This window comes from Thunnus maccoyii, chromosome 5 (genome assembly GCF_910596095.1).
Source record: "Thunnus maccoyii chromosome 5, fThuMac1.1, whole genome shotgun sequence".
Classification (NCBI taxonomy): Eukaryota; Metazoa; Chordata; class Actinopteri; order Scombriformes; family Scombridae; genus Thunnus; species Thunnus maccoyii.
The window spans coordinates 7,961,595-7,989,012 of record NC_056537.1 but is presented as its reverse complement, the minus strand read 5'-3'; the positions used below and the strand labels follow the sequence as shown (position 1 = coordinate 7,989,012).

General features: G+C 39.6%; 1 protein-coding gene across 6 annotated transcripts in view; it reads left to right on the top strand.

The window, feature by feature from the left end:
- The window catches only part of LOC121897966 (pleckstrin homology domain-containing family A member 7-like), a 144,247-nt gene that overhangs the window by 83,261 nt on the left and 33,568 nt on the right, over positions 1-27,418 (top strand). For all 6 annotated transcript variants that reach the window (XM_042412795.1, XM_042412793.1, XM_042412789.1 and 3 more), the window contains 3 exons: positions 15,669-15,786; positions 22,784-22,888; positions 24,760-24,832. In XM_042412795.1, coding sequence (XP_042268729.1) covers positions 15,669-15,786; positions 22,784-22,888; positions 24,760-24,832 — 296 coding nt within the window. The remainder of the gene's footprint in view (positions 1-15,668; positions 15,787-22,783; positions 22,889-24,759; positions 24,833-27,418) is intronic.

Below are 27,418 nucleotides of genomic sequence, written 5' to 3'. Positions count from 1 at the left end.
GCTGTGGCAACATGCCATCCCGCGTACCGTGTTTGTTTAGGTTTTTTTTTTTTGTTTTGTTTTGTTTTGTTTTTTGGCTGCATACCACCAGGCCTGAAAAAAAAAATTCTAGGGGAAACACTCACTGACAATTACATCACAACTTACCTCTGTAGCCAGCCTCTGTTATTCTCCTGGTTCCAGCATCCTCTGTCGCTTTATAGGCTGGTGCTGCTGGTCAGATGTGCCACACAGAGAGGAAATGGAGGCTCTGGTCCAAAAAAATAATGTTTAGGTTGTTAATTTGCCATCTTCAATAACAACTAGCCCTCTTCTAGAATATAGCCTGGTGGACACCTAATAAGCCTGTTATTACAAACTGTATTTAAAGGTGCAATATGTAAGAATTATGTCAGAATTTTAGTTTAAAATTAACTAAAATTATCAAGGAATGTGAAGAAATAACAGTTTTGTTATGTTATGTTATGTCAAAGCATGCAGCCCAACAGCTCATTTTGTTCTTTTTGTACTTTTGTTCTTTGACGTGCCTTTAAAAACAGCTGCTGTCTTAAGGTGCTTCTCCAGCATATTGTCTAGAGAGGCAACAAAATCCACCAATCCCCTGAAAATGCCAGGGTCGTCCGAAGAGTCAGTCTCATCATGCCCGCGTAAGACCAACACAAAAGCCCCACAAAACTTCACACAGTCTATTATTTCTGATAAAATGTGCCCGTTTCATCCGTTTCCTCATTGTGTTTCCTTTCCGCAATCCTGTGGCCGTCGTCCAGCTGGATAGCGATGTTCACTAGCGATGCCTAATATGGCTAGCTTGACAGAATTATCCATGTGTGCCCTGGTGTTCTCATGTTTCCTTAATTTCTCAGAGAGGTGATTCATATCCCTCATTCCTGTAAGTGCCCATGCTGGATCTGTCCCACATTGTTTTAAAAAGCAAGCACGGAAAGCAAAATAAGGCATTAACATGACCTTTGACCTGGTGTACCCGCTACAAGAGAAGCCTTGCATTCCCTTTCTCGCCAGCCTGCTGTCTGACTGCGAGGTCAGGCTGATCCGGGTCCAGCTCTTTCACCTGTAGTTTCTCTGCCAAAGTTCTCCTCTCAAACATATCTTGGAGGAGAGATTTCACCGTGTTAGGGATGGGTCTCGCAGGAGTAGTGTTCACGCTGGCCATTGTCATGTGGTATTAAAATGGCGCCTTTAGAGACTAGTCCTGCCTTTAACAGTGGCTTGAGGACGCGCTACATTCTGCTTGGGGTGATAAAATAATCGCTCTTTTCAGATTAAATTTGAGGACGATGATTGGCTAAATTTTATGTCTTCCACAGGTGGAAGGGACATGCAGGAAAAGCATATATATTGTACACATATTACTGGGGGCATTCCATATTTAAAACACATAAATATTGACAATTTGTATAATTTATTATTAATTATTTAGTTGCCCCGGAGCCCTCTATTGGCCAGCCGCCCCTGCCTGCTTCACATCAGCATGTTAACATTGTCACTGTGAACATGCTGGAATACAACCTCACACAGCTGCTAGCATGGCTGCAGACTCTAAGTCTAGTTTATTCTTTTATCTATTTCTTCCTGTGTCTTGCTGACTTTCTCTATTTGTGATATATCAGTTAATTTACATTTAATCAAGTGACAATAAATATGAACTTGTCCCTCTAAAGCAACTATCTCGGGTGGAAACTATTGTTAGAAAAACATCAAAAATGACATGTAAATGCAAACATTTAAAAAACTGATTAAAAAATACTGTAAATTATGTACATACAATACAAGAAATGTGTATGACGGATACTCAGATGCAATCATTCCTAATTTAGTGGCAGACTAATTTATTTGGCTGCAATAGAAGCAGTACGGGCAAAAGCATATTTAGTTGTGAAAGGCTTTTTTTCTGACATGTGGGCAGGAAATGCATCTCTGTCGGCCTCTCTTGTCTAGCAGTGGCCGCAGATACACACCTCCTGCTGTGTCCTTTATATCCTCCTGTATCTACAGTATTTAGTGGTCACCGAGCTTCCTCTTCTCTCCTAGTGTGACTCATGCTTTCTCTCTCTCTTCCTCGCCTGTTCTTTTTTCTCTTCCTCTGCCCCCGGTTTTTCATCACTTTCCCTCATTATATGTATTTCACAGCCTTTCTTTACTCCGTCTCCTCATTCCAGGCGAGGAGGGACCAGGTTACATTCTTCCTTCGCTATGTTCTGATGGATCTGTCTTATTAGCTGCTGCGTAGGTGTGAAGCAGGCCTGTCCAAGCCGCTCTGATAACGTGTCAGCGCAACACACACCGACGTTTGGTGTGTGTGTGTATATATGCCTACGAAAATAGACGGTGAATTCTGCACAGGTTTGTGATAGAAGGAGGAATCAAGGGTGTATACTCTAGTGTGTAGAGTATGTTCATTTAGAGGCGCTGCTGAGTACTATCAGTTGAAGTACCGACTTCATAGTCACAGTAAAGAACGTTCTCGAGGGTAATGTGGCTTTGGAAGACCACTTAAACCCACATGTGAATATTTATTGGAAAAGCAGCCTGGTAAAAGTGCCGGTAGACGACAATGAATATTAACGAACCCCCTGGTCACTTGTAAAGCAATTCATATTTCACAGTTTGTCAGCACCTGGTCTATATTTCATTGGGACCTGTTATATTTCTTTTGTTTATATGAATATGCAATCAAAGATGTTTAATGAGGATGTTGAGCAAAATTTTCTTGGGGAACACTTTCAAAAATCTGTGTTTTTATGACTAAAATTTTGGGGCAACTCATCACAAGTGCACTTGGGTCTCATTTAGAAAACTCTTGCTTTTACTTTTAAACAAAATCTTATGATCATTTCTCATGGTATACTTATGTAAGACCAAAAAACAGTTATGTTTGAAAAACTTCATCATATCTCGATGTGTCTCTGATGCGCTTGCAGAGAGGAGAGTGAGTGAAAACAATCTTTATGACATATAGTCACATATTCACAGCTGAACTGGTGCATGAATCCAACATATTTTTTCTCAGGAGATGAAAGTGACTTTAAAGTCTCTCATTATCGTGAGCGTGGTTTACACTAAGACAAGCAACAGCAGCCTGGAGTCTCGTTATATGTAGTTACAACACTAAAATCACAGGTTGTAGATTTTACATTAAATTGCTGGTAGCTTCTTTAACTTTGAAGAAAAGCCAGGCTAGCTGTGTCTCTGTTTCCAGTCTGTATGCTATGCTAAGCTAACAGGTTCCTGGCTCTAGCTCCTCACTTAACGCGCAGAAATAAATGTGGTATTGATCTTATCAAAATAAAGTGAAGAAGTGCATTTCCCAGAATACTGAACTATTCTTTTAAGATGAAATTTGATGTCTAGATTGGCTCCCATCATCAAGGAACTATTGATTTCTTTCTAAACAGGCAGATCTGTTGCAGTTGTGTAAATAGAACTGGAATTATCAGCCTGTCAGGGTTCAGTATTATGACCTCTATTATGTCTAGTCTTCTTTAATTGATGTAATAAATAAGCTTTCAGCAAAACATTATAAGGATTAGGGCTGCAACTATAACAATCATTTTCATTACTGATTAATCTGTTAATCGTTTATAAAATGTCAAAAAATAGTGAAAAACGCCTGTCACATGTTCCCAGTCCAAGTCCCAAAGATGATCAGTTTACAATGATATAAAACAGAGAAACCTTGGAGAAACTAGAGCCAGATAATAGATGATGTTCTGCTGCAAAAAATATCCTAAACAATTTTCTTACAATCAACTTATTGAGCAGTTGTTTCAGCTCTAATAAACATATTGTTGCAGCTAATCAACCAGTTGTTTCAGCTCTAAAGATATTACTGCACAAATATGCAGAGGCTCATTCTGAGCCAATGTATATTTTGGACCTCTTAATCAGCAAAATATGAGAAGGATTTCTTGAGGCTTGTTCTTTCATTCACAGCATGTCAGCGCCAATAATTATTAAATGCAATAACATAGTGTATGTTATCTCTGCTGGGGTTTAGTTTAATAGATTTAATTTGACATTCACCATCAAAAATGCGATTTCTCATGCATTAATCATCCTCGCTTGTGTCATTGCGTTCATAATGGTGGAATTATAACGTTCATCTTTATTAGGTACATATCTTGCTCGTAAATATTCACGAAATTCCTCTCATCCAATTACGCGTGCGTGGTTCAAAACACAAATTGTGTAATTACCATTAAAGCACGCAGGAGGAATGTAGGAGACTATACCCACCTTCTGTTAGCTGCTAATTATCTAATTAACATTGCATCACTGCAAACAACACAGGTAAAAAGATCTCAGCTGTTGCCTCAGGCTCTATCCAAAGTGACGCGTGAAAAACTCTAAATTTCCGCTGAGGCTACAACACTTTTGTAAACTTCTATGTTCATCCAAGGATGGAGTTTTGCTTGTCTGAGCTGGTCATTTTCAGCATCACCCTGCTTTCACATTCATATCCTCACACACACATATTTATATCTTTTACTGCCGGCCACCGAGCCTCTCAGCTGGAGCAGAGCTAACCTTTTAGATGACTGCCACCCTGTCGACGCCCCACGCTGGCACGCAAGTCGTGGAGCTCATATTCTGGTATATATCTGTCACCTCAGCTCCAGCTCCGCCTGCACCAGCTAGGCTTCTTTTTTAAATTCGATGTCAACTCTTGATGGAGGCATCAGCTCACAGGGCCATCAAGCAGAGTCGAAACTCCATCTGAGAGCATTATTAGCAGCAGGGCGCGGTGTGTGTATTTCCTGTGTGTGTGTGTGTGTGTGTGTGTACGGAGGCCGGCGTCATCGGGCTGCTCACTAAGGTTTATCACAGATTAAAGTGCCTAAAGTGTCAGGACTTTACAGCTCCTAGGGGTACCTTATCAGCTCTTATTTTGGCAGCAGAAGGGATGGAATAACTTCCTTGGCTGCTGCTGTCTGGGTCTCGGTATCGGTCTGCATCTGAAGTATGTCTAAATCTATGTGCACCACGTACGTCTGTCTGTCTTCTTGTCATCGACTCCAGAATCATGGAAAACATGTGTGATGGTAAAGTTGAGTTAAGTTGAAGATATTTCAATTTAATTTCTCTTCATGTTAATTTACTTTGACTTTTTTATGTCTTGAAACCTTTGTTGCACAGTGTGATGTATAGTAGATCTCTAATCTCCTGTTTTTAAACACTTTTATCTAGATTTCAGAGCAAAATCACATATTTTGAAGTTAATTTCCATATAGTTTCATCTATCTATGGTAGACTTAACCTTTTTCTGAATCCTCTTTAATTAACCTTTAAGTTTAAAAGTTTTTTTTTAGCAGTGCATCTTGTGTCCTGCTCTACATTTGACTCACAGCAACTTTTTTTGCTTTTTAAAACTTTCAATGATGTGGGGAATAAAAGCCCCGTTTGTCAAATACAATCGTCATGAGTTTTAAGTTTGAAACAGAGCATGCACGCGTGGTGTAAACTCCCCCTCGTTAAACGGAGATCAACAGAATTCCTGCCTGTCACTTCACATCTTTCCCCTTTGTTGTATTTGTCTCATTTCTTCCTCCGTGTCGCCCCTTATCCGTCCCGTCTGAAGTTCTCCTGGTGTTCTTCCTCTTGTTGTCAACATGTTTCTCTCTCTCTCTCTCTCTCTCTCTCTTTTTTTGGCCCCTTCTCCGCTCATTGATATGGGGATCCGGTGATTTTAGGGAAGCTACGCCAGCAATGTGATGAGTGCACACATGGTGCTTCTCCAGGGGTGCAGCATGGCAACGCTTTGGTTGACTGTTGCCATAGCAGCGGTGCGGAATTGAAACAAGGGGGGATACACATGTAGATGGAATGTGCGGTGTGGCGAAGAGCGTCTCTCTCACCCGCTCTGAGGATTCAAAACAAAGTCAGTAGATTTAAACTTGCTTCAGTGTCCTAGAAATGACATTCTTATACAATTAAATTGAAATACTTTTTTGCTTGAAACATAATCCTGGCTGACTTATGTTTCTCTCAACATAATGAGAACATTTCTTTAATTAACGTATGGCACCTTTGGCAAGTTGCAAAAATGTCACTTTCACTGAAAAATGTCAGTGGCATTAAGGCTCGGGGAAAAATCATGGTCTTTGGTTTAATATAGAAAAAAAGTCTGCAGTGACTTGAAGTACAAGATGTTTATTATCATTTAAGTGGAGCCAGGACCTTTCACTAACCTTAACCAAAGTGCTTAAACCTAACACGCAAGACTCAGGATGTGAACCCAGGTCTCTGGTGTCAGTCTCCTGCATTTTGAATCACCTCCGCTGCACTGTTTGTCTCTCACAAGTCTCTCAGTGCAAAAAAAAATCACTGGAATACTTTCTTTAAAAACAAGGGTCAAGTAAGGACCCCATATCATTTTAAAGTCTTCAACTGACATTTAAAAAATCTAAAGGATTGACAAGAAAAACAAACAGTATTCACCAATGAAGGACTTACTGTAACTGCAGATTTGCAAACATAGACTATAAGGCGATTTAGCTCCATCAACATCATAGAAGAGGATTACAGTGAATGATTAGCTGACAGAAATGTCAGGAAAAGAAAATTTGAAGTAGAGAAATAAGATGGAGTAGGAGGCTTTTTATTGGAGAAGTAATCTTCTTCTGAAACGAGGACACAGGCTGTTCTTAGCAACATGTTGAAAAGAAAAGTTTTGACTTCTTACTGTTTGTCTTGACGGAAAATCGGTGGAAAATTGGTTTTAACAACGTGGCGACGCTGAAATAATGATCTGCACTCTGTTTGAGGATGGTTTACCTGCTCTCAGATCATTTATTGTAATATTTCAGACTGCTGTGGAGTCTGACTGTGTTTAAATGCTGTGTGGGCTGCTGTGCTGTTGATTTCTGACATATTAAGTCGCTGCTGTACGTGTGCGGCTGTGGTAGTGGGAGTTCGCCAAAGTGACTTTTTCTCGTTATTTTTGAAAGTTATCAATAAATACAGGAAAGTCTTGTGATAAAAATGTCAGAATCCTTCCGTCTATTACTTCTCCTGCGTGATTAAATCTCCTCTTCGTTCACAACGCGGCTGCCTCTTCCTCCCACGGGCGTAACAAGCGGAGGCGAAACCTTTTCCTACTGATGTGCAGCCAATAAATGCCCTCCAACCTATAATGTGGTTTCACTTGACTCGTTGCCAGTAGCGCTGAGTGAGATTAATATGCAATGTTTTTTTTAAAAGAATATTAAGTTCCTGCCCCGTCGTACTCTCCCATCTTTAAAAGTCGGTCCTCGATTTTATCCGACTCCTCTTCCTCTTCTCCACAAGCTGCATCAGAGATGAAGCACGATCTATATTCTGAATCAAGGCCAGAGGAAAAACGGCGTGTTTGCATTCACTGAAAGATTTCACAGAAACTTCAAATTGTTTGCTTTTTTTTGTGCGTTGGAGTCGTCATTAGCGTTTATTTGGTCCCATGTTTCCATGTATTTTTTTTTTTTTTTTAATGATGGGCTGTGAGCGTGAGGCTTACACACTTTATTTCAAGCTTCTAGCTTTTGAAGTCACTTCAAAGGATTGTCTTTGGTTTTGGGGGGGGTGAAACAACAGCATTTTTGGATGTATGAGTTTATTTCTCTGAAGTGATTTACCCTGTTAGATCCCAGTCCTGCATCATTTTCTTTATTTGTTTGTTCAGATTCATCCTTCAGTGAAGTGTTGTTAAGTTTTTTAAAGGTGTAAGGTGCAGGTGAGTGGTTTTATTTGTCCCAAACACAGATGTCATGTTTGGGCTAGCCTCTGCACCACAAGCCTCTCAGTGTGGTCTCCATTTCAACATTTCTTTCATTAGTTGCGTGTTCCTGGGTTTTACTGTCTATACACTGTAATAGAAATCTGCATCCACCACAAAACTTGCTATTGAAACCTTTGTGAATGTTACAAAGTCAAACAACAGCCAAGGTTCAATCACCTGCTTGGAAATCAATGAAACCTGCTCAGCTGCTTGCGTTGCATCTGTCTCGTTGCTTTCCACGGAAGCATCCGAGCTCAAAGATTGCATATTTCATCCCTGATTACTGATGTGCATGATTATTCTGTTTATCTGGCTTTGTTGAGGAATCATTTCTGATTGAAAAGTCTTATTTCTTAATAACAGGGTGTTGTTTCACATCTGAATCCTCTAAATATCTTTTAATTTGTAATCGTATTAACTAGTGATGCCACAAGCCCAAAGATGATACTATTTGTGACATGGAGAGATAGAAATGGTGCAAATTAAATTCTGTTTAAATTGTGCGGTTATGTTGATTAGCCTTAAGGTCAGAAATGTTGGGTTGTAACAGAATGTTTGAGAGTTTAAATACTAAGACCAAGTGGGAAAATCTTGGCAGGGAAATGAAGTGAATAAAGCTTTTTTTTCCCCGTCAGCGTCTACAATCAGCGTGGCCTTTAGCAAAGCACTGGAATCAAAGCCGCTCTGCTCCAGCTGCTTTACAGCCAACAGTATTTGGAAACTCCCAGAATGACATATGGAATTTTCAAGCTTACTGTGTTTTGTGTTTTTTGAATGATGTCTCACAGCGCAACAGCAAGCTGGAGATACTGGAATAATATACTGGAAATAATAAGTAGATGAACAGGACGGTCATGGTCAGGGCGTGTTAGTGCAATGATTTCACTTAGCAGTAATAAAGAGAAATTAAATTAAAATGATATTGTTATGTATTGGTAGACAAAAAAAATCTTAAATGTGATGGCAGTCAGTTTAGGTTATGATTTTCAATACTTTTTAAAAAAAACATCAGATTTTAACACTACACAGTCTTCTACCAACCCACATACAAGCAATAAATAACAAAAACATTGAAGATGGCAATCAGGAAGATATACAGCAAAAAACAACAAACCCTAAATTAACATTTGTGATGATGACATTGGAAACATGCCCATAAAATCCAAACAAGGCTGCCAACTCTTAAAAAAAATTGATATTTAGTGCATTTTTAAAGAGAAAACAAAACAAACCAGACACTATCAGATAATAAAGTCATATTAATATCAGATTATAATGTTGTGCTGTATTTTTATGCAGTGCAAAAAGCATAAATCAATAGTAGTAATTACCACGTTTCCACCTGCTCCTCTTTCATAAGCTCTCTGCGGAACAACGAGAACATTGATACCGAACCGATGGAGCCGCAGAACAACAACATGTGAAGTGAAGTGTGACGGCGTCCCTCGAATGACTCGATCTCTTCATCTTTTCTCTTTCTTCTCTTTCTCTTGTGTCTTTGTCTTCTCAATTTAATTTAGTTTGCCTCGATTTTTAGAGAGGTTTGTTCGCTCGGTGAGGACTCTTAAGTTGCCGAAACAGTTTCAAAACCATCAACTTTAAAGGTTGTAAAATATAGTTAATAAAGGGAATTTGAGAAATCAACAGTTGGTTCACACCTTCACTCTTGACTGCCTCTCTGTCTTATAACCCTTTTTTCTGTCGCTGTCTCTTTTGTTTTTCTCTCTTTCACTCAGACCTTTTGTGTTTCCGTCTCTTCAACCTCTCTGTTGTCTGCAGAGGTAAACAGATTACCACTCGTGACCCCATCCTCTTTGGGCATTTCGAGGTAAATAAGTGGGTTATGTTCCCCTCGGACCTCCAGGAGCCGTGTTACACATGGATTAATTCACAGAAATAGAGGTCATACCTTTTCTCCAAACCTCTAGAGTCAAGGCCAGCCTGCACTCAAAAAGGCCAAATTATGTCCTCCTCCTTCCCCCGTGATATCAGATGTGTTTTTCCTCTGTGAAGTAAGTTGAAAAAAGCTATAGAAAGTCTAGTCACAGACTCCCAGTAGAAGCTGTGTCCCTTATGGCAGACAGAAGAATTGAGCCTTGTATACCTCTCTGCAGAGAAAGTAAGGCTATAATTTGCCAGTTTTTTTTTTTTTTTTTTCTATTTTGCTGTGAGGAAATCAAAGACTCTGACGTTTACTTCATCTCGTTTTCTGGCTCTTTCTCTATCACCTCCCTCTATGGTTTTCTTCTGTCTTTCATCAACAAGGTCATAAACACCTCTTGTCTCTCGCTCTTCTGTACCTTTCAAGAACTTTTTTCTCGGTAGGCAGGTAACCTATTAAAAAGCTGAATAAAATGGCAGAATTCCACAAGATCCCCAAAATGTCACGTTTAAACTTTTGCTTTGACAAAGAACCTTATAAATGGAAAGCAGAGAAAGGTTATTTATTATTGGTCAGTGGAGTGGTTGATAAGCTAGGTGCCTTTCCATGCTTTGGTATTTAGAGAACATGAAATTATAACCAACATTAGCTCCTAATCAAAGAACAATGACTTTCCTTGATACTAATCATTTTTTTAAAAAAAATCGGTTCTTTCAAAAAATCTTTCCGGTGAATACATTAGTTTTACTTTGACTTTGATGCAAATGCGTCTAATTTACATTTTATAGTTTGTGACCTTTCAGAAGTTTGCATGAAATTATCTTGACAGCAGAATGAAAACATAGCTAATATCTCCCTCGCTCTCAACCCACCCACACCACGTTCTAGGGCTTTACATTATGCATCTGTAGATAGAAGTCGGTAATGTACTGAAGCTGCAGGCTGTGGTGAAAGTACAGTCTTTTAATATGGAGGGCAGAGAGGAGGGTCTGTTAATTTGTCTGAAGAAGATAGAAAGAAGGAGAACAAGAGCCCAACTGAAAGACAAAATATTTTTTACAAGATAAAAACTGAAAAGGCTGATGTTCAGATTTCTTACAGAAACACTCACAAATAGTTGTATTTTTCACTAATAGAGCAATTCACAGTAAGATAGATGTGTATTTACAGAAATAAAAATGTATGAATCTATTTGAAAGAGGAAAAAAGGGCATCAGAGAGAGATAGCACAAGGTAATGAGGTTGGATTCTTAGATGAGGGAAATGCGTTACATTGCCAGTGTTTTCTCTTCTGAAACTAATCAGACAGATTTACACGCGTACTCCGCCTGATGTCAGCCGGTTGACAATAAAACATCCAGCACGGAACGTCTCATCTGTCTCACTGCAATGCGACAGCAGCAATAACGGAGCTGTCATCATTCAAAGAGATATTCTGAGCATAGCCGGCAAGCAGGTAGTCACGTTTTGTTGGGATTCGTTGCCTGACTAAATTGCATGTCTGTATGGTCTGTTTTCAAACCTGCAACACACATACACACACATATACACACACACGCAAACAAAACTTCAAATTACAGATACTCCACATGTCATTTACAGTAAATTGGCAGCAGCTCACCTCATTCTATATTTTTTTATTTGGATTCTCATTCCACAAAGTCATTCTAGTCACCTTGAGATCCAATAAAATGATCATTTAAAAAATGAACAATTTAAAGGGGACGTATCATGCACATTTCAAGGTCTATTTTTATATTCTGGGACTCTACTGGGATATCTGTGCATGATTTTACAGTTTATAAAACTCATGAAAAAAAAAGTTATGTGATACTGGCCCTTTATGCAGCCCCTCAGTTCAGCCTCCGTCTGAAACAGGCTGTTTTAGCTGCTGTATCTTTAAGCCCTCCCACTGAGCCTCCTCTATTCTGATTGGCCAGCTCCTGGAGGCCGCACCTCAGCAGACTTTGGGGGGCTTGGGAGGCTACTACACCTGCTGCGGTAGTTGGTGTTACACAGTGTTAGGGCATACACTGATTACATTACTTGCCCCCCCCCATCATTGTTTTGCTTTTTCTTTAAATAGAAATAGAACCCATTTAGTTCATTTTTGTATATCAGCACCCATGTTCATCATATAAAAAACTTTAACTTTGTAAAATGCTAAGCATGGGTGGATGGATGCTACAATTATAAACTCAAAGTGTGAGACCGTCCGCAGCAGCAGCAGAGTGGCAGCAGCAGAGAAGCAGAGTCAGACGTGTGTCCTCCCTCCTGTTCTCTGCTGTAAACACATGTAGCTGTTAGCGAGCAGCTGCTCTCATGTCTCTCCGGGTCTCAGTGCTTGTTTTTGGGAGAAACTCTCCCACTCTCTGCCTGCTCAGCCTTCTCTCGGTGTGTCTCTCTCCAGATAGCAGGCGGTTTGCTCCAGTTCTGGCTCTAAGCAGCAGTTATCCTCTGGCTCATCCTGGCATCTGTGTGCACCGCAGACCGGCTGTACATGGAAGAGAACCCGCTAGTGATACTGAGCAGCAGCCTGAAGCCATCTAAGGGCTTCCCCTCACATGGCTTCAGGCTAAAATTAAACTAAAAATCCGACGTTAAAGATCAAAGATCTACAGTAATCTACAGATATTAAGCATCATCGACAAATATCTTACCTTGTAAAATGTTCGGCGTAACCAGTAACACCGTTGTTGTCAACAAGTTTATTAACCGGTGGTAAAATTTGCTCACCATGGCATCCCTAGAGACTATGTAAACAAACAAAAGTAATTGGATTTCACTTCTTTTTCTTCTGTACTTGAAAAGGAACTCCTCAAATACATCTGTACATGTTTGAGTCCGAATCTGATCCGAAATATGTGAGTGAACAACACAAACAACCCACGGAGCAACTATAGCAACAACCCTGGCAACAAAACCCACCAACAGACGACCGTTGAATGCGGGAATATCCGAATAATCTGATGTCATGACAAGGTGGAAGTAGAGGTAACTTTGCAAACAAGGCTGGAGATCTGGCTTTTGACTTTCGGGAAGCATTTTTAACATACATTCACCTCAAGTTTTGGACCTTTGACCATGTTTAACATAATAAGAGTATAAAATAACTGAAAATCCCAAAAAGCATCATATCTCTCCTTTAAAATTTGAACAGTTTGACTGAAACAAGAAAAAAGGGAAACCAAACCAAATAGAAACGTGAAAAAATAAATGATCTGATTTTGCAAATTAAATTGTAAAAGATGAAAATTACTCATCAAAAACAAAAAACAAACTGCAGAAAGAGCATTAAAAATGAAAAAAGCACCAGACAACAACAAATTAGTACAAAATGCAACTTCATGAGATTCATCAGACTCTGTTGGAGCAACGTTTGAGATAAAAATCTACTTTTAATTGTGTTGCATACCATATTCTGAGGCAGAAGAAGCTCTTTAGAGAACACAATTTCTTTGTGGACATGACACATACAGTATGCCTGTGTATACCATAAAAAACATGTATACAGTACTAAACTGTAAAGGCTTATTTACCTCCAGTTCTAGTGCTCTAGACGGTAGACTGACAAAGGTACAGACTGGTCTTTGTCCAGTGCCAGGTATATCATCTTTGATCTGTGTATGGCTGAAGGTCATTGGCAGGTGAATGGAAAAGCACTTTACAGTGTAATAACCACTCAAAACTATGACACACTGGCTGGGAAAATACTGTATATTTGATGGTGTAAGCCAGACAACATAGACGGTGCATATACCCCAACAAACACACAACTCCCCGCGTCTGGGGAGTTGCTCACTTTTTTGGTCGGTAATCCAATCTCTAACAAGAACTCAGTATTCTTTAAATATCCAACTTCTCCGAATTAAAAAAAAAGATTATTGGTAACATTATTGGTTAAAGCTGTCAGAACACTCTGGACCTCAATGAATTCAATGAAACCATAATTACCAAAGCCAAAAACATAAACCTGTAAAAACCTCTCTGTCTTATCAGCTGACAAGCAGAAGCAATACTGTTTTGCTTTTGAGGCTGTAAAGCTGTGTTTGGTAATGAATTTAAAGGCTTTCATGCAGTACCTGTATCCTTAGCAACAAAAAAAAGCAGAATTGTCCACAACATGTTGCCAGATTGAAAGATAAATAACATGATGTCTATGATGTGAGCTGCTTTTCTTTTCTTTTTGAATCTTTTGACACATCAAAAGCGAACTAAGAAGTGCTGAAGACTACAGACAAGAAGATATCTTAATATTTTATTGTAACAGGTTAGCAAATCTGTTTGAGGTGAAGTCTGTTGGATATGGCTGTAAGGGATGCACCTGTTAAGAAGCAGCAAAAACCCTGAACAGAAAGATTTAAACTCTTCAGTGTGTTTAATCCGTGTTTCTCTCATGTTTCTATCTCCACGGTTCTGTATACTATAGGACATGTTTCATGACGTCATTGTGTGTTTTCAGAAAAGTCAGGGTGTCTGATCCGTAACTGATCTGTGAATAGTTTGCATTGTGGTGAGACTCATTCATCCACAATCCTTTGATCACAGATGACGTAGCTCTGTTTGTTCAGCCTGGTCTGGCCTCATGCTGCTTTATCGCTGCCCACTGAAGGTTCACCACCGTCAGTTAATCATACTATCTTGCTAATTGTGTTACTATCCACATAACTTACATGTTACATTTTACTGCTGTCGTGTATCAACTTTGTCCTTCTAATTTTGATGTTTGACATGTTTGAATTTGTGGTTCTTGTTGTTCTTGGTTTTGGTTCTTGTGTCTACTTGGACCTCAATGGGTTGAAAAAAGTTGTGTAATCCTTTTGGACTATAAAATGTTCTCATAAACTGTTGAATAACCTTAAATTGTGTCTGAAAATACAGTCTGTCGTACTGAAAAGTTGATATTTTGGAGTTAAATGGTTTTCATCCAGCAAAGACAAAATCTAGAAGACCCAATCTGGATTGTTGTGGGTTTCAAAGTAATCAGATTCCAAAGTCTGCCTGTCACCACTGTCATCATTTCACCAATCAATTGGAAATCTATGGAAGAAATAGACCTCGAAATAGAAGCTGCTGCCTATCGATAAGGCTGCCCAGTCTAATTAACTTATTTGTTATTTGTTCATTTGGGTTACTCATGGCAGAAAACTCTGGGATGTCTTGTTTTTACCCAGTGGTCTCTTGTGATGTCCAGGATCTGTCACGTCAACCCTTGTATCTATGATTCCTGTTGCTTTTTTACTGTCATGGTATAAAAGGCTTAATGCCATAGTAATGCTTCAATATCCCATGATAAGTCATTATACAGACGGGAACCGAAAGAAAAACAAATCCTTCTTAAAGCATCACAATGAATTTAAAAACTGTCAGTTGTGTAATTTTTATTTGACCGTGACATAATATCTTCACACTCATATTTGCGGCTGTTGTGTCTACTTTACATTCGGATTAAGGACTGTTAATTTATTTTGGAAGCACACGGTTACATAACACAGTCTGCTCTGTGCACTTTTGATGTTTCTGCTGTGAATCAGGTTTGTAAGACCATTTATCAGCCTCCTGTTGTGAAACAGTCATATGAGGTAATAGGTCTGAGCTAACCTGAGGGTACAGTAAGAAAATAGATTGTACACAAACACACCCACCCACACACACTAAGGCACAAAGGATTTATCCTTGGTCTCTGGAGACAGTATGCACAAACCATGGGAGAGGCCCTAACATCCTCTATCTAGACTCTGTCTCGACTCCTCACACTTCTCATCAATCCTTTCCTCCTTGATCAATTCATGTACATTTGACTTTTTATTTTAGAGATAGAATAACATTTAATTTACATAGTGCATATCCAAAATGACAAGAAATCAGTTATAAGGAGTCAGAAGGTCAGCTTGGAGATGATTGTGAAAACAGAAATGGAAACCACATAAAAAGTTTATTGACAACATGAGATTACTTTCCTGGTGGTAGCAGTGGTGTGTAATGGCATTTCTGTGTGTGTGTGTGTGTGCGCAGGCTGCAGGGTGCTCGCATGATGTCCAAACCCGGAGGTGAGCAGCTCTCCAGCACCACCGTCAGCGAGGCCTCCACTGCCATCACCTCTTCCACTGTGGACACCACTTCTGCCTCCAAGGTTAGTCCGTGTGTGTGTGTGTATGTGTGTGTGTGTGTGGTTCAGTTTAATTTAGCTGTGGTTGTATCTAAAGCTCTTCAGACTGTGTTGAGGTTTAGACCACCATGTTTAGTGCGGGTGACCCTGGAGGAAGGGCACAAAATTAGCACCAGCCACCAGCCAAATGCTGGTAGAATATGCAAGTGGCTGGTGGATTTGCTTCACTCAGCAGCCTAAAAAACAGTGGTAATCTATTGAGTGGCTGCTACAATTTGAACATTTACTAGCAATTTGGCTAGTGGAAAACAAAAGTTAATTTTGCACACTGCCTAGTGGTGTGTGTCTATATGATGTAACTGTATACGTGTATATGTAAAGCTCCCATTTTGCATAATAAACTGTAATCTTTGTCTCAAAATAAATATTTAGTTTTAGTTTTTTACCATTTACATATGTGTGGCTCATTAGTTTAACTCTTATCTTTGGATTTGTTTATTTATTCTGGAGTTACAGTCTTTTTTATGAAATGATGATGTAATTATGGCCTTAGACAGTGATACATTTGACAAAATGTACTATGAACTTTACATGTTATGGTCTTAAAGGGTAGACGCTGTAGTCTGTAAGTGTCAAATACAGTTCACTACTTTCTTCAGTGTTCAGCCCTGTCACACACAACACTGTTAGTTGATGCTGTACACCAGAGTAACGTGAAATATTTCCAAGAGCAGAACAACTTTAAATTCATTGATCTCCAAGCTAAGAGTGCAAAGAGTGACCTACATCTGTGTCTGGAGCGTAATGGAGCGTAAAAAACTAACGACAGAGGTAAAATGGCCTTTTCTTTGAACAAGAGTTGCATAGGTCCCGTTTTTTTTCACTTTGCCTTTAATTTTGTCCACTCTGTTGTGAAAACCTGTGAAATCTTTCGCTCTTTCCGTGATAGATCAGCTCACTCGTCCTGTTTTGTGCCGTACACTAAAGCGATATCCTTGTTCCTTGTAGAACAAATGCAGATTTTCTCCCTAACCCATCCTTGTGACACTAGGATGCATTAAATAAAAAATTTGTGTAGAGGCATGCAGTGAATGAACAATCTGCTCAGCAGTGGTCTTCTTTAATAACATTAATTATTTTGATGGGATAGGTCAAATGGACTAATGTAATAATGATGTTAAAATATTAAACACAGCAGCCTTTCTTATGAGCCACAGCATAGTCTGAAATCTTCTCCTCTGACTGTCTCAGGTGTGGTTTTACCATCAGGCTTCCTACACTGTGGAAAATCATGCCTGAAGTGTTTGCAAATACTATCACTATTTAAATAAGTAGTTAACGACTTACATTAATTTAGTTTTTAATTGTACATTTGGATTTTGTTTGTTTAATCCCAATTTTCTCAAGTAATTATGTCTGATTATCTTGATGTTTTCATGCTCAGATGAGCGCTGCACGAATAAAAGTGAATATTATTATTAGTAGCAGCATTTATTGACAGTTGTAGACTCGTCGCTCTTCTGTGTGTCCTCTTCTGTGATATCCAGCTGTGGACACTGGATAGTGATGAGTTGATAATGAATGAATTAAAAGGTCTTCTGCGGTCGACCAAGATCCATGACAGGCCCTGCAGAAACGGAAGACAAGAGACTTAATTGGAGGAAGAGGTGGAGGTTTGGTGTTAGAGGTAGTGGGTATAGCTCTAGTTTGATTAAAGCAGGATTCAAAGCCAGCAGGTAGATGTGATTTAATTACAATGGACTCATAGCTGTCTGTCACACTGAGAGGGCTACAGAAGGGCATTTATTACCATAAAAGACTGCATTGTTTTAGATGTTTCATTTAGTGAGCTCACTATCTCCTGTTTGAGAACTTGTCACCGCAGCATTAAAGTGAACTGTTCCTTCTTGACTCCTTCTGTGATTTATTTACAACACAGAGCTAATTACAAACAGAGTAACCTCTCAGTTTATTTAATACCATGCACAAGCAATAAACCTTCAATATTTGTAACTACATCACAAATTCCAGGTTTTGGTTATGATTTCAGTTAAACAGTTTAATTGAAAAAGTAAAATCCTGCATCCTTGTTTCTTTCATAGTTCATTTTTGTGGTTATGTTTGGAGGCGTTTATGTTATACTCTAAAACGCTGCTTGTTTCACATCTGATTGATATCACCGTTCATTCATCCATTCTAGGATTTAATCGACACAACCAACATTATCAACTGAAAGTTGTAAAGACGTGTGCGGAGTAACAATAAAACACAGTTACATTTCTTTGGAGCTTGTACTTTTTTTTACCCCCCACCACTCTTCACCTTGCTTCTAGTTGTCCTTCAAGTTGTCATTGTCTCGGGCAATTTGCCGGCGCCGCCGAAATTACGGAATCTGTTGAAGCGTCTCAGCGTAAGCAATGCTTGCAAATTCCAATTTGTGCCTCGAATTGCAGACTTCATGTCGTTACGTTCTTTGCAAACTGGTTTTGTGCAACATTCCGTCGTAATCCACATGGAAATTGGAAAGCTTCTCTCTCTATCTCTCTCTCTACTTTATTTCTTTTTCTTCCTTTTTCCTCGGCTCGCTCTTTCTCTCTGTCGCTCTATCTTTCAGTCTATATCTTACACTCCCTTTCACTCACTAACACACTCACACACACACACACACGCACACACACAGCTCCGCAGTGCCATGAAATCTCATCCTGCCCTATCAACAGGTGCCTCGGGACTAAGATTGAACATGTGTCATCGGGCGCAGTACCCAGATGACAGGGCATCCATCACGCTGCCTCGCCGCTGTTTCCACGCCCCGCGTTTTCCCCCGACCCCCCAAGCCCTCCCAGGTGCTCTGGCTCATCACCCCTGCCATCAAACAGCGGGGAAATAGTACAGATGCCTCATTCTGACAAGGAAAACTCTTAACAAAAGAATCTTGTCCCAGAGGAACGATGTTCCCCTTGCATAACACACCGCCATCAAGAAATGAATCCACATTTTGAACATCTATTCCGCCTCTGACTAAACATCAGAGGGAACACGGAGACAGAAATCGTCAAATATCCCCCACGAGTTATGTGTCACAATCCTTACAGTTCTCCTTTAAGCACTCGTGTTCATAACCAGTCAGTGCAAGTTCGCGGGGATTCATCAAAGCCAATGTCATTTAGGAGTTCCTGCCGGGTCCCAGTTTATAGTTATGAATTTATACGCCTTTATGTTCCTCGTCGTTTCTCCGCTCTACTTGAAAATAGCTTATCCGCTCTTGAAAATGAAGTGCCAGTTTGAACATTAATGCCAACATGTATCACGACAAACGATTAGCCTGTGTTTTGTTGAACAGTGACACGTCGAAGGATTTGTTTGTCACTTAAAGGTCTCTAATTTTAATCTCTATTGGCTGAGGGGGAAAAAACGTGGTCACGGACAAAGAGTTACTATTACTCTGCCGCAACTACCGCCATTAACACTCCAAACACAACATGTTTTTTTTTTAAAATCTGTAATCCTTGAGGCGATTTTGCTGTTTCCATTACTTTCTCACTAACACCAGTCTTTGCAGTCAGACAGTTAAACACAATGACAAGTTGCTAGAAGCTGGTGGAGATCGACAGTAGAAGACTGGATGTACTGAGCAGCTCACATTTAAAACTCCGTTCCTTAAGGTATAGATATGGTAAAGATAAGGTATAGATATAACTGTGCTCATCACTGTGCCTTCCTGACAACCTTAAAATGATTTTGAATAAGGTAGAATGTAACTAGAGCTGCAAGACATTAGTATTTTCATTATTGATTCATCTATTTTATCATTTAGTCTTTAAAACGTCAGAGAAAAAAAGGGAAAAATACTCATCACAATGTCCAAGAGCCTAAGTTGACGGCTTTACATGACTGCTTTTGTCTAACCGATGTGGAAAACCTAAAGATATTTAAAATCTTAGTAATGCACCACAGAGAAAAGTAAATCTGCTCACTTTAGGGAACTGCCAGGTTCAGCTACATTCAGCCACTATTCACCGCTGATCAAATCCACTCGGACAGATTGGGATTAAGTATCTCTTAAGTACATGTACACTTCTGCCAGATTTCTAAAGGGAGGGTCGAACACTACTCTTGTTTAATTACCTCACTATCCCAGATAATTCTCGTCTGGCTTGGGATTTGAACTTGCAGCCTCTCAAGTCTCAAAGCGGGCGCTCCAGGCTTTTAGGTTGTCTGATCGTGTGTCATTAATGTAACAAATAGCTGCTCTGCAACCCGAGTCATTCACCTACAAGACAGAGTGCTTCTTGGCAGCAGGGACCACAGTCTGTTCCACAGAATTACCCACGGCCTAAAAATAGACCACCGCATCGCACACAAACATATTTGCAGGCGCACACTCGCAGGAGGAGATAAACATGCGCTGACGTACACATACTGTATATTTACAGAAAAGGGACTCCGTTGTGACAGTATAGGAACCACTCTGTGACTTTGCATCATGCTTGGCCGACCAGCCTCCCTCTAATTAGCGAGTGTGTTTGCTGTTTTCCAGCTGTGGATGCCTCCCAATGCTGCTGACAGTCCATATACACACACTTGTGCAGCCGTCACACCACATCTTTTATTATAATATCAGTGTGATGGAGGTGGCAGGGTTGAGTGTGTGTGTGTGTGTGTGTGCTTTGCCGGGGGGAGTTAACTTTCTTCTGAGATTTCAGAATAGAGGATGGTGTAATGAGATTGCGTGAATATATGCACAGTGTATAAGTATGCTTACGGGCATATGCACAGTAGGCATGCACGCACACAAACACAAAAATAATGCAAGAATTTCTTGGTTTACTGAGAGACAGACAACCAGCACCCATGCATTTTTATGAGTGTGTAAGGGAAGATGAATCGATGTGAGTGCCTGGAACAGTAGTGCATAAATACTACCAAAGAGTTAAACACTGCTTATAGACATCAGCTGGGAAGATTAAGTCAAGATGGAAGTTTCTTAGATGGGTCCTTGCAGTAAAATTTCATATAGTTGTGAACTAGGTGATCTGAAGCGTTGTCAACCATGTTGGAAAAGACAAGTTGTGACCATCCTCGTGTAGAGTAGCTACTCTCAAAGGTGGGAATCTAGTGGTCATAGTGAAGGTGAAAATTAAGCAGAAGTACCCAATAGTTCAAGAGATAAATAAATAAGTAAGTTACACAATATCATACATTGCATGTACAGGTTGCGTACAGCTTTGCAATTGTACCATTTGTGCTAAATGAAAACCATGACGTGGAAGTGTAGCTGGAGTTCATATATAAGCACAAATCTGTCCAAGTTGTTGTTCAGAACTTCATGCAGCTTTACATTAGACTCTGTGTCATCTATGGTCAAATTCACCAGCTGACTGGGTCCTTTCTGTATAAATTTGGTATGTTCTTTCTATGTTTGAGTGGGATTTCTCTGGGTTCTTTGGTTTCCTCCCACGAGACAAAGACGTCAAGGTAGATAGGTGAACTGGACATATGTCAGAATGGGAGGTCTGCATTATTACATACAGTAATCTGTAGATTACATTAGATTAGATTAGATTAAACTTTATTGTCATTGAACAAGTACAAGTACTTAAGATGCAGATGGTATGTAACCAGAGTGCACTTTAGGCATAAAGTGCTGATGTGAATGGTATAATTTATTATGAGCCTTAGGCCACATCTTGTACTGTAGAGGGGCATTGAGTTCAAATCCAGTTTTTAGAATTTCAGTTTATATTTGGGTGAGGGGAGCTCCCAAACTGTTCAATCTAGCCTTGCTCTCACTCAGTTGAGGTGGGAAAGGCTGTCCTGGATAGCCAAGGATAAGTGTGTATGTTGTAGATAATAGATTGATATAAATTAATTAAAGGGACAAGTGTTCTTAGTAAAATGCTTAAATATTCAATTTATGAACATCTCTAATATCATTAAAACCTGAGCTGCTACATTTTAGCTGCACTAAAGTGACCTGTGAGACTCAAGAGCAACTTAAACTTAAATGTGTGAGGATGCAGAGATTCAACCACTAGTTTTAGGACACGGTACACTGCATTGTGGTGATGATAAAATGCATCTCCTCTCTATTATAACCCCTTGACCTTCCTTATGCAAGTTTGCTTTATCAGTAAAACTAATTTTAACCTACACAGATAAATACAGTCACATGTATCTGCCAGCCACAGTCGCCGCTGACACAGTGAGACAGTTTAGGAGATTTTGCCTCCTTTTGACGGTAGCTGTTCAGGTTCATTGGTCGGATTTCCCAGCAGGTGTCCAGCAGTCGATCCACTGACCTGCGGGTCACATTTCGATTTTTCTAACCTCCTACCTGATAGTCTATTGAGTCTTTGTCATTGTCTGGCAAATGTCATAGCAACCATGGCTGGCACCGTCATGGAGGTCCAGTGGAAAATTGGCTGTGCTCAAATAATGGTGGTAATTATAAAACAACTGGAGCAGAAAAAGAGAGCTACCTCCAAAAGATAATCATGGCGTGGGTGAAGGTCCATTCAATAATGTTGTAAGTAAGACAGAAAGATCTGATGAGATGGAGACGGCCTGTTTCCAAATATATTACGGTGACACAAAGAACTGTCTTGCTTTTGGTTACAACTTCTTTAACCATAATTCTGCTACAGAGAGTAAATGTTCTCCATTAAAACCTTAAAGATTTTATTTGGTGCTAAAAGATGATTATTGGATTAATTAACCAAGCTGAACTAGAAACACTTTGCTACTGAGCAAATAAGATGTATAAACTAAGCAAATGTTTTGGTTATCTAATTAGAATTAAGCTGACAATATAACATATAACTGATGGATAAGTCACAAAATGATCATCTCTTGATCAATACCTGCACATGTGTAATCAATCCATATTCTTAGGATGGGATTAACATGTTGAGATGTTGTCATTTGTCACATTATTCACAGCCGTTGCTGCAGACTTTGTTTATCTCTTCTTTCGTCACATGAAAGCCGTCTATACTTATAGGTCTGTGTTGTGTTTCAGGGCTCCCGCTCCAGTGGCAAGGTACACAACTTCGGGAAGAGAGAGCAGGCCATTAAGAGGAACCCTAACGTCCCCGTCGTGGTCCGGGGATGGCTGTACAAACAGGTCAGGACACACACACACACACACACACACACACACAACATTTAACTGTGTTTGTAGGGTGACATTAACTATATTTACAGGACTGCCTTATTCCAAAATTAAGACACTGAACAACAACTTCTCCATGTAAGCAGCTTTTTCTGATTACCTTAACCCAAATAAGTTCAAAATAAGGTCACAAGCAAGAGTCAAATTAAGAGATGCCATCTGGGCCTACCACCCGGAGGACTAGGTGTAGAGGTCTGGTGAGTGGCCAGTTGGACAGCAGTGAGGTTACATTAAAGCCTCGTCAAACTGAAAACTCAAAACCAGAAACTTGGGCTTATTCAATGCACAGCACCAGCTCTCGGGGAAACTCTGAGTGTTATAATCTAAAGAGGTGCCCTCATTAATTAATGATTAGTTGAGCCAGTGAATATAATTTCCATGATCGGGTAATCTGATGATTATTCTCTAAATTAATTAATTCATTGTTAAATCAATAGAATATCAGAAAAACGTCTCAGTTTCCAAGGTGACACCTTCAAAGTGTTTTGTTTTATCCAACCAACAGCACAAAACTCAAAGATATTCAGTTTCATTTATTTTAAACAGAGAAAAGCAATGATTCCTCACATTTCAGAAACTGGAGCCAGAGAGAAATGACTGATATGATTAAAGTGGCCATACTCTTTAATAATTTGATGACAATATGTAATGTGAGAACCTACAGAGAATTATCACCCAACTCTGCATCTCCCCTTAGCTAAACTGAACGTTATAGCGAGTTTCAGCTTATTGTTTAGCTTTACTGTTTGGTTTGGTTCACTCTCAGCGCTCTTATAACATCATTTTCACTGCAGCAAGAATATAGGTACCTTCCTCCTGACAGTATCGACAGTATCTGGCCTGTTAATTTCTCTTTAACACACCGCAGGGATGAGTTCTAGCTTTAGCCTGTATGGTCCTGTAACGTTTCCTCCAATGGCCTAGTTTTCTTTTTTTTTTCTTTTTTTTCTTTGGCAATATAGAGCACCTGCTGTTGATCACAGACAGCTTATTACTGGAGACTCTATGTTTATTTGAAGTTGTACTTAAAATATCTATAGTTGGCATCATCCCAGTGGAGAAGGCTTAGCGTCCGTATGAGGCAAACAATGAGTGATGTTACTGCAGAGCAATTATATTTTAATGACCACACACAGAGGTATACGCACGCAAATGCACAGTGCAATTATATTTTAATTAGAAAAAAAACCTTTAAATGTTGGTATGGGTGTGAATGCACAAAAGCACGCACACCCACGCATTATTAGACCCGATCACACGCACGAAAATACACACATATACAAACCCACACACATACAGATACACACTGACAATACCAAGTGGACAGGCATTTACTCCCTTTCATCCACACATACACACACATGGGATTACATGGTTGTAGCATCATACGTTTTTATCCAAAGAACGAATATAGGTCTGTGTTTGAGGTGATTTCATGCCTTCTGTGCCTCCTCCCCTCTCCGAATGGCACAATTTTCTTCACAGAACATAATAGACAAAACGGGCAGTAAAGCAGCCGTGTCAGGCCCAGCGAGCCAGTGAACTAGGACAAATGATCACTCCCTTCCTCCCTCTCTCTTTCCTGCTCACCCTCTTTATCTCTGCTCATATCCTCCTCACTTTTTCTATCATTGCTCCTGTTTCCTCACAGTCATCTCCTGTCCCCAGGTACTCGTTTCTATCTCTTTCTTTCTCATTACTCCTGCTCCTCTTCCTATTTAAGATCTTTGTCTACGCTCTTGTTATCTCCTCCAGTCCGCACTATTTTCTGTCTCATTATTCATTCGTTACTTACACTCTTTACCCCTTCTTACTCTTTGCAGGACAGCTCTGGGATGCGTCTTTGGAAGAGGAAGTGGTTCGTCTTGGCAGATTTCTGTCTGTTCTACTACAAAGGTGAGTCTTTGTTTAAGCAGTTCCCTAAATTATTTCTCTGTGTAATGTTGACTGGGCCCGAGGTGTGGAGAAAATGACTGAAGTTCACATTTACTGTACCGTCTGTTCCTCCTCCTGCTTCTTTGTGTTTTCATCTTACTGGTGTGTTTGAAAAATGAAACTATATATTCTTAAAGGAGTACTACACTGTAGGTTTCCCAAAGAACTTCAGTGCAAAGTCAAGAGGTCGTGATATGTAGCACATCAAGCTAGTGGAGCTCTGTAAATGGAACCACATTCCTGCACATGCTCAGTGCCGTCTGCCGTCTTTACACAGAACTACTCTCCAGAGACTGAAAACAGGATGGCTGTTATTAGTATTTAGAGCCGTTTCCAAACAGATTACAATGCCCAAACTCTTTGGGGTGAAGGAACATGTCACCCACTGCGGTGCTGTGGCTCATTGACATGTTTTTTAATAGTTTTTGGACAACAAAACAGATCTACAACATAGAGGAATAAGATATATCAGGCTTTGGATACACACTCAATACTTGTAAGTAGGATGAGTTCATTGTTTGGTTCTACAGATGAGATTTGTTGACAATAATTAAAAAAAATAGAAAATCACCAGCCTTATCCTTTTAAATGTATGAACAAAATCTGTTTTTCTATTTAATATACTCTTTATTTGGTAATTATAGTCCCTTACAATAATTACCGGTCAAGAAATCAAGCGAATGTACTATATCAACCCCCAAACCCTGCGCTTTAATGTAAAAAAAACAACAACAGGAAAAAAACAGGTCAACAAAACCTGTTTTTTCTGATTAAAAAAAAATCTCTTAAACATGTGTTTCTTAAGTGGTGTGTTTTTATTCCCCAGCAAATTGTTGCTAGAGATGTGCTTAATTGAAACCCCTGACAACTAAAATCTTAGCCCAACATCTTCCTTGTAGAATCACTGAACACTAGGAATATCAAATAAGATCCCAACCCAACACAGCTGCTGATTAGTTTTACTGGCAGTTCTTTGTAATTGTGTTAAATTATTTTACTGTTAGAGAACCATTTTAAAATCCCGTTACAAATCACTTTACATTCACTATATGTTTTGACACACTGCCAGGGGAAATGTTTGTCTACTAGGGAAATAAATAAAGAACATACACATATATACTGTATAAGGTAGCTCTCAGCAAGAAAAATATTTGTTTTGATTCGGGCTATGATGATGCTGGTTTTGAAGTGAACTGCTGCTGACAAAGGAGTCTAGTGATTCGATCTGGGCGGGCATTAATCTGATCTCTCTCAGTGGGTTACAGCTGAAACACACGGGCAGATATGGACAAATAAACACACACACACACACACACACACACACACACACACACACACAGATGCTACATCACATACTCTGTCACCATCAGTCTCCATCCCCTGGCTGTCTTTATCAGCCTCTCCACGCCTTCCCTTTTTCATCTCCATATTCTGAAACAGAACATTTCGGGACACACTCCTCTGCCTCCTCGGCTCGACAGGAGGATGAAATCAATTCTCTCTCTTTCTCTCTTTCTCTCCCTGTATCTCAGTTCAAAGGTTTCTCCTCTCAACATGAAAACACTTGATTTGTCTCCAGCACCACTTATCCTCTCCCTTCATCTCTTGTTTTTGTACAAACAACCTCCCTTCTGCTTTTTACCCCCCCCTTTATTTGTCTGATGGATTCTGCCCTAGAGATCATTATATTGTTTGATAGTTTGTTGTTTTTGTTTGTTTGGTTTTTTTGGGGGGAGATATTGGGAATTTTAGCAACCTTTTGGGGGGTTTCTATAATTAAAAAGTTTCACATTGTATTTTTAGGCTGATTCCAGTATTTCAAGACTAAGTTTATTTAAATGTAACTTAGTTTGAGCCAACAATACATACTTAAATAAAAGAGGACGGCAAGAAAAAAGTAGGCAGATAACATATAAAGGCAAATAAAATATGAAAAATCCAAATTAGTAAAACATTTTTCAGATTTTTTATTAGGTGTGAGGTGGAGACTTGGTCTCTTGATATGAGTGTTTCAAAAATTCTTGATATGGCCAAGTGTTCTCCGTCTTGTCGCTGTTTTCTACGTCATGGATAAAGTGACAAACATAGACTGTATATAAAGATGGACATAGCGACGTCTAACGTTAGCTAATTCAGCTAAATTGCGCTAACAGGGCAGGTATCGTAATCAAGTAACATTAAATTTACCTAAATATCTTAATATCTAACCCCACTTGTCACAGTCTGGTGTGTGTGTGTGTGTGTGTGTGTGTGTGTGTGTGTGTGTGCGTGAGAGTGAGTAAGTAAAGCAGATAAAAGGGCCTCACCGTCTCGCCCACCATTTAGGGAATGTCTCCTCCAAAGGTCCTTGAAGTATTTTTAACCAATTACTCCTTTAATCAACAGCGCCGCCTTATCACCTCTCAGCCGAAACACACACACACACACACACACACGCACGCACAGATGCCGTGCTCACATATTTTCATATCATTACAAAGTTTTACAATGTGGTAATCATCATGTACACACACACACACACACACACACAAACACACACACACATGC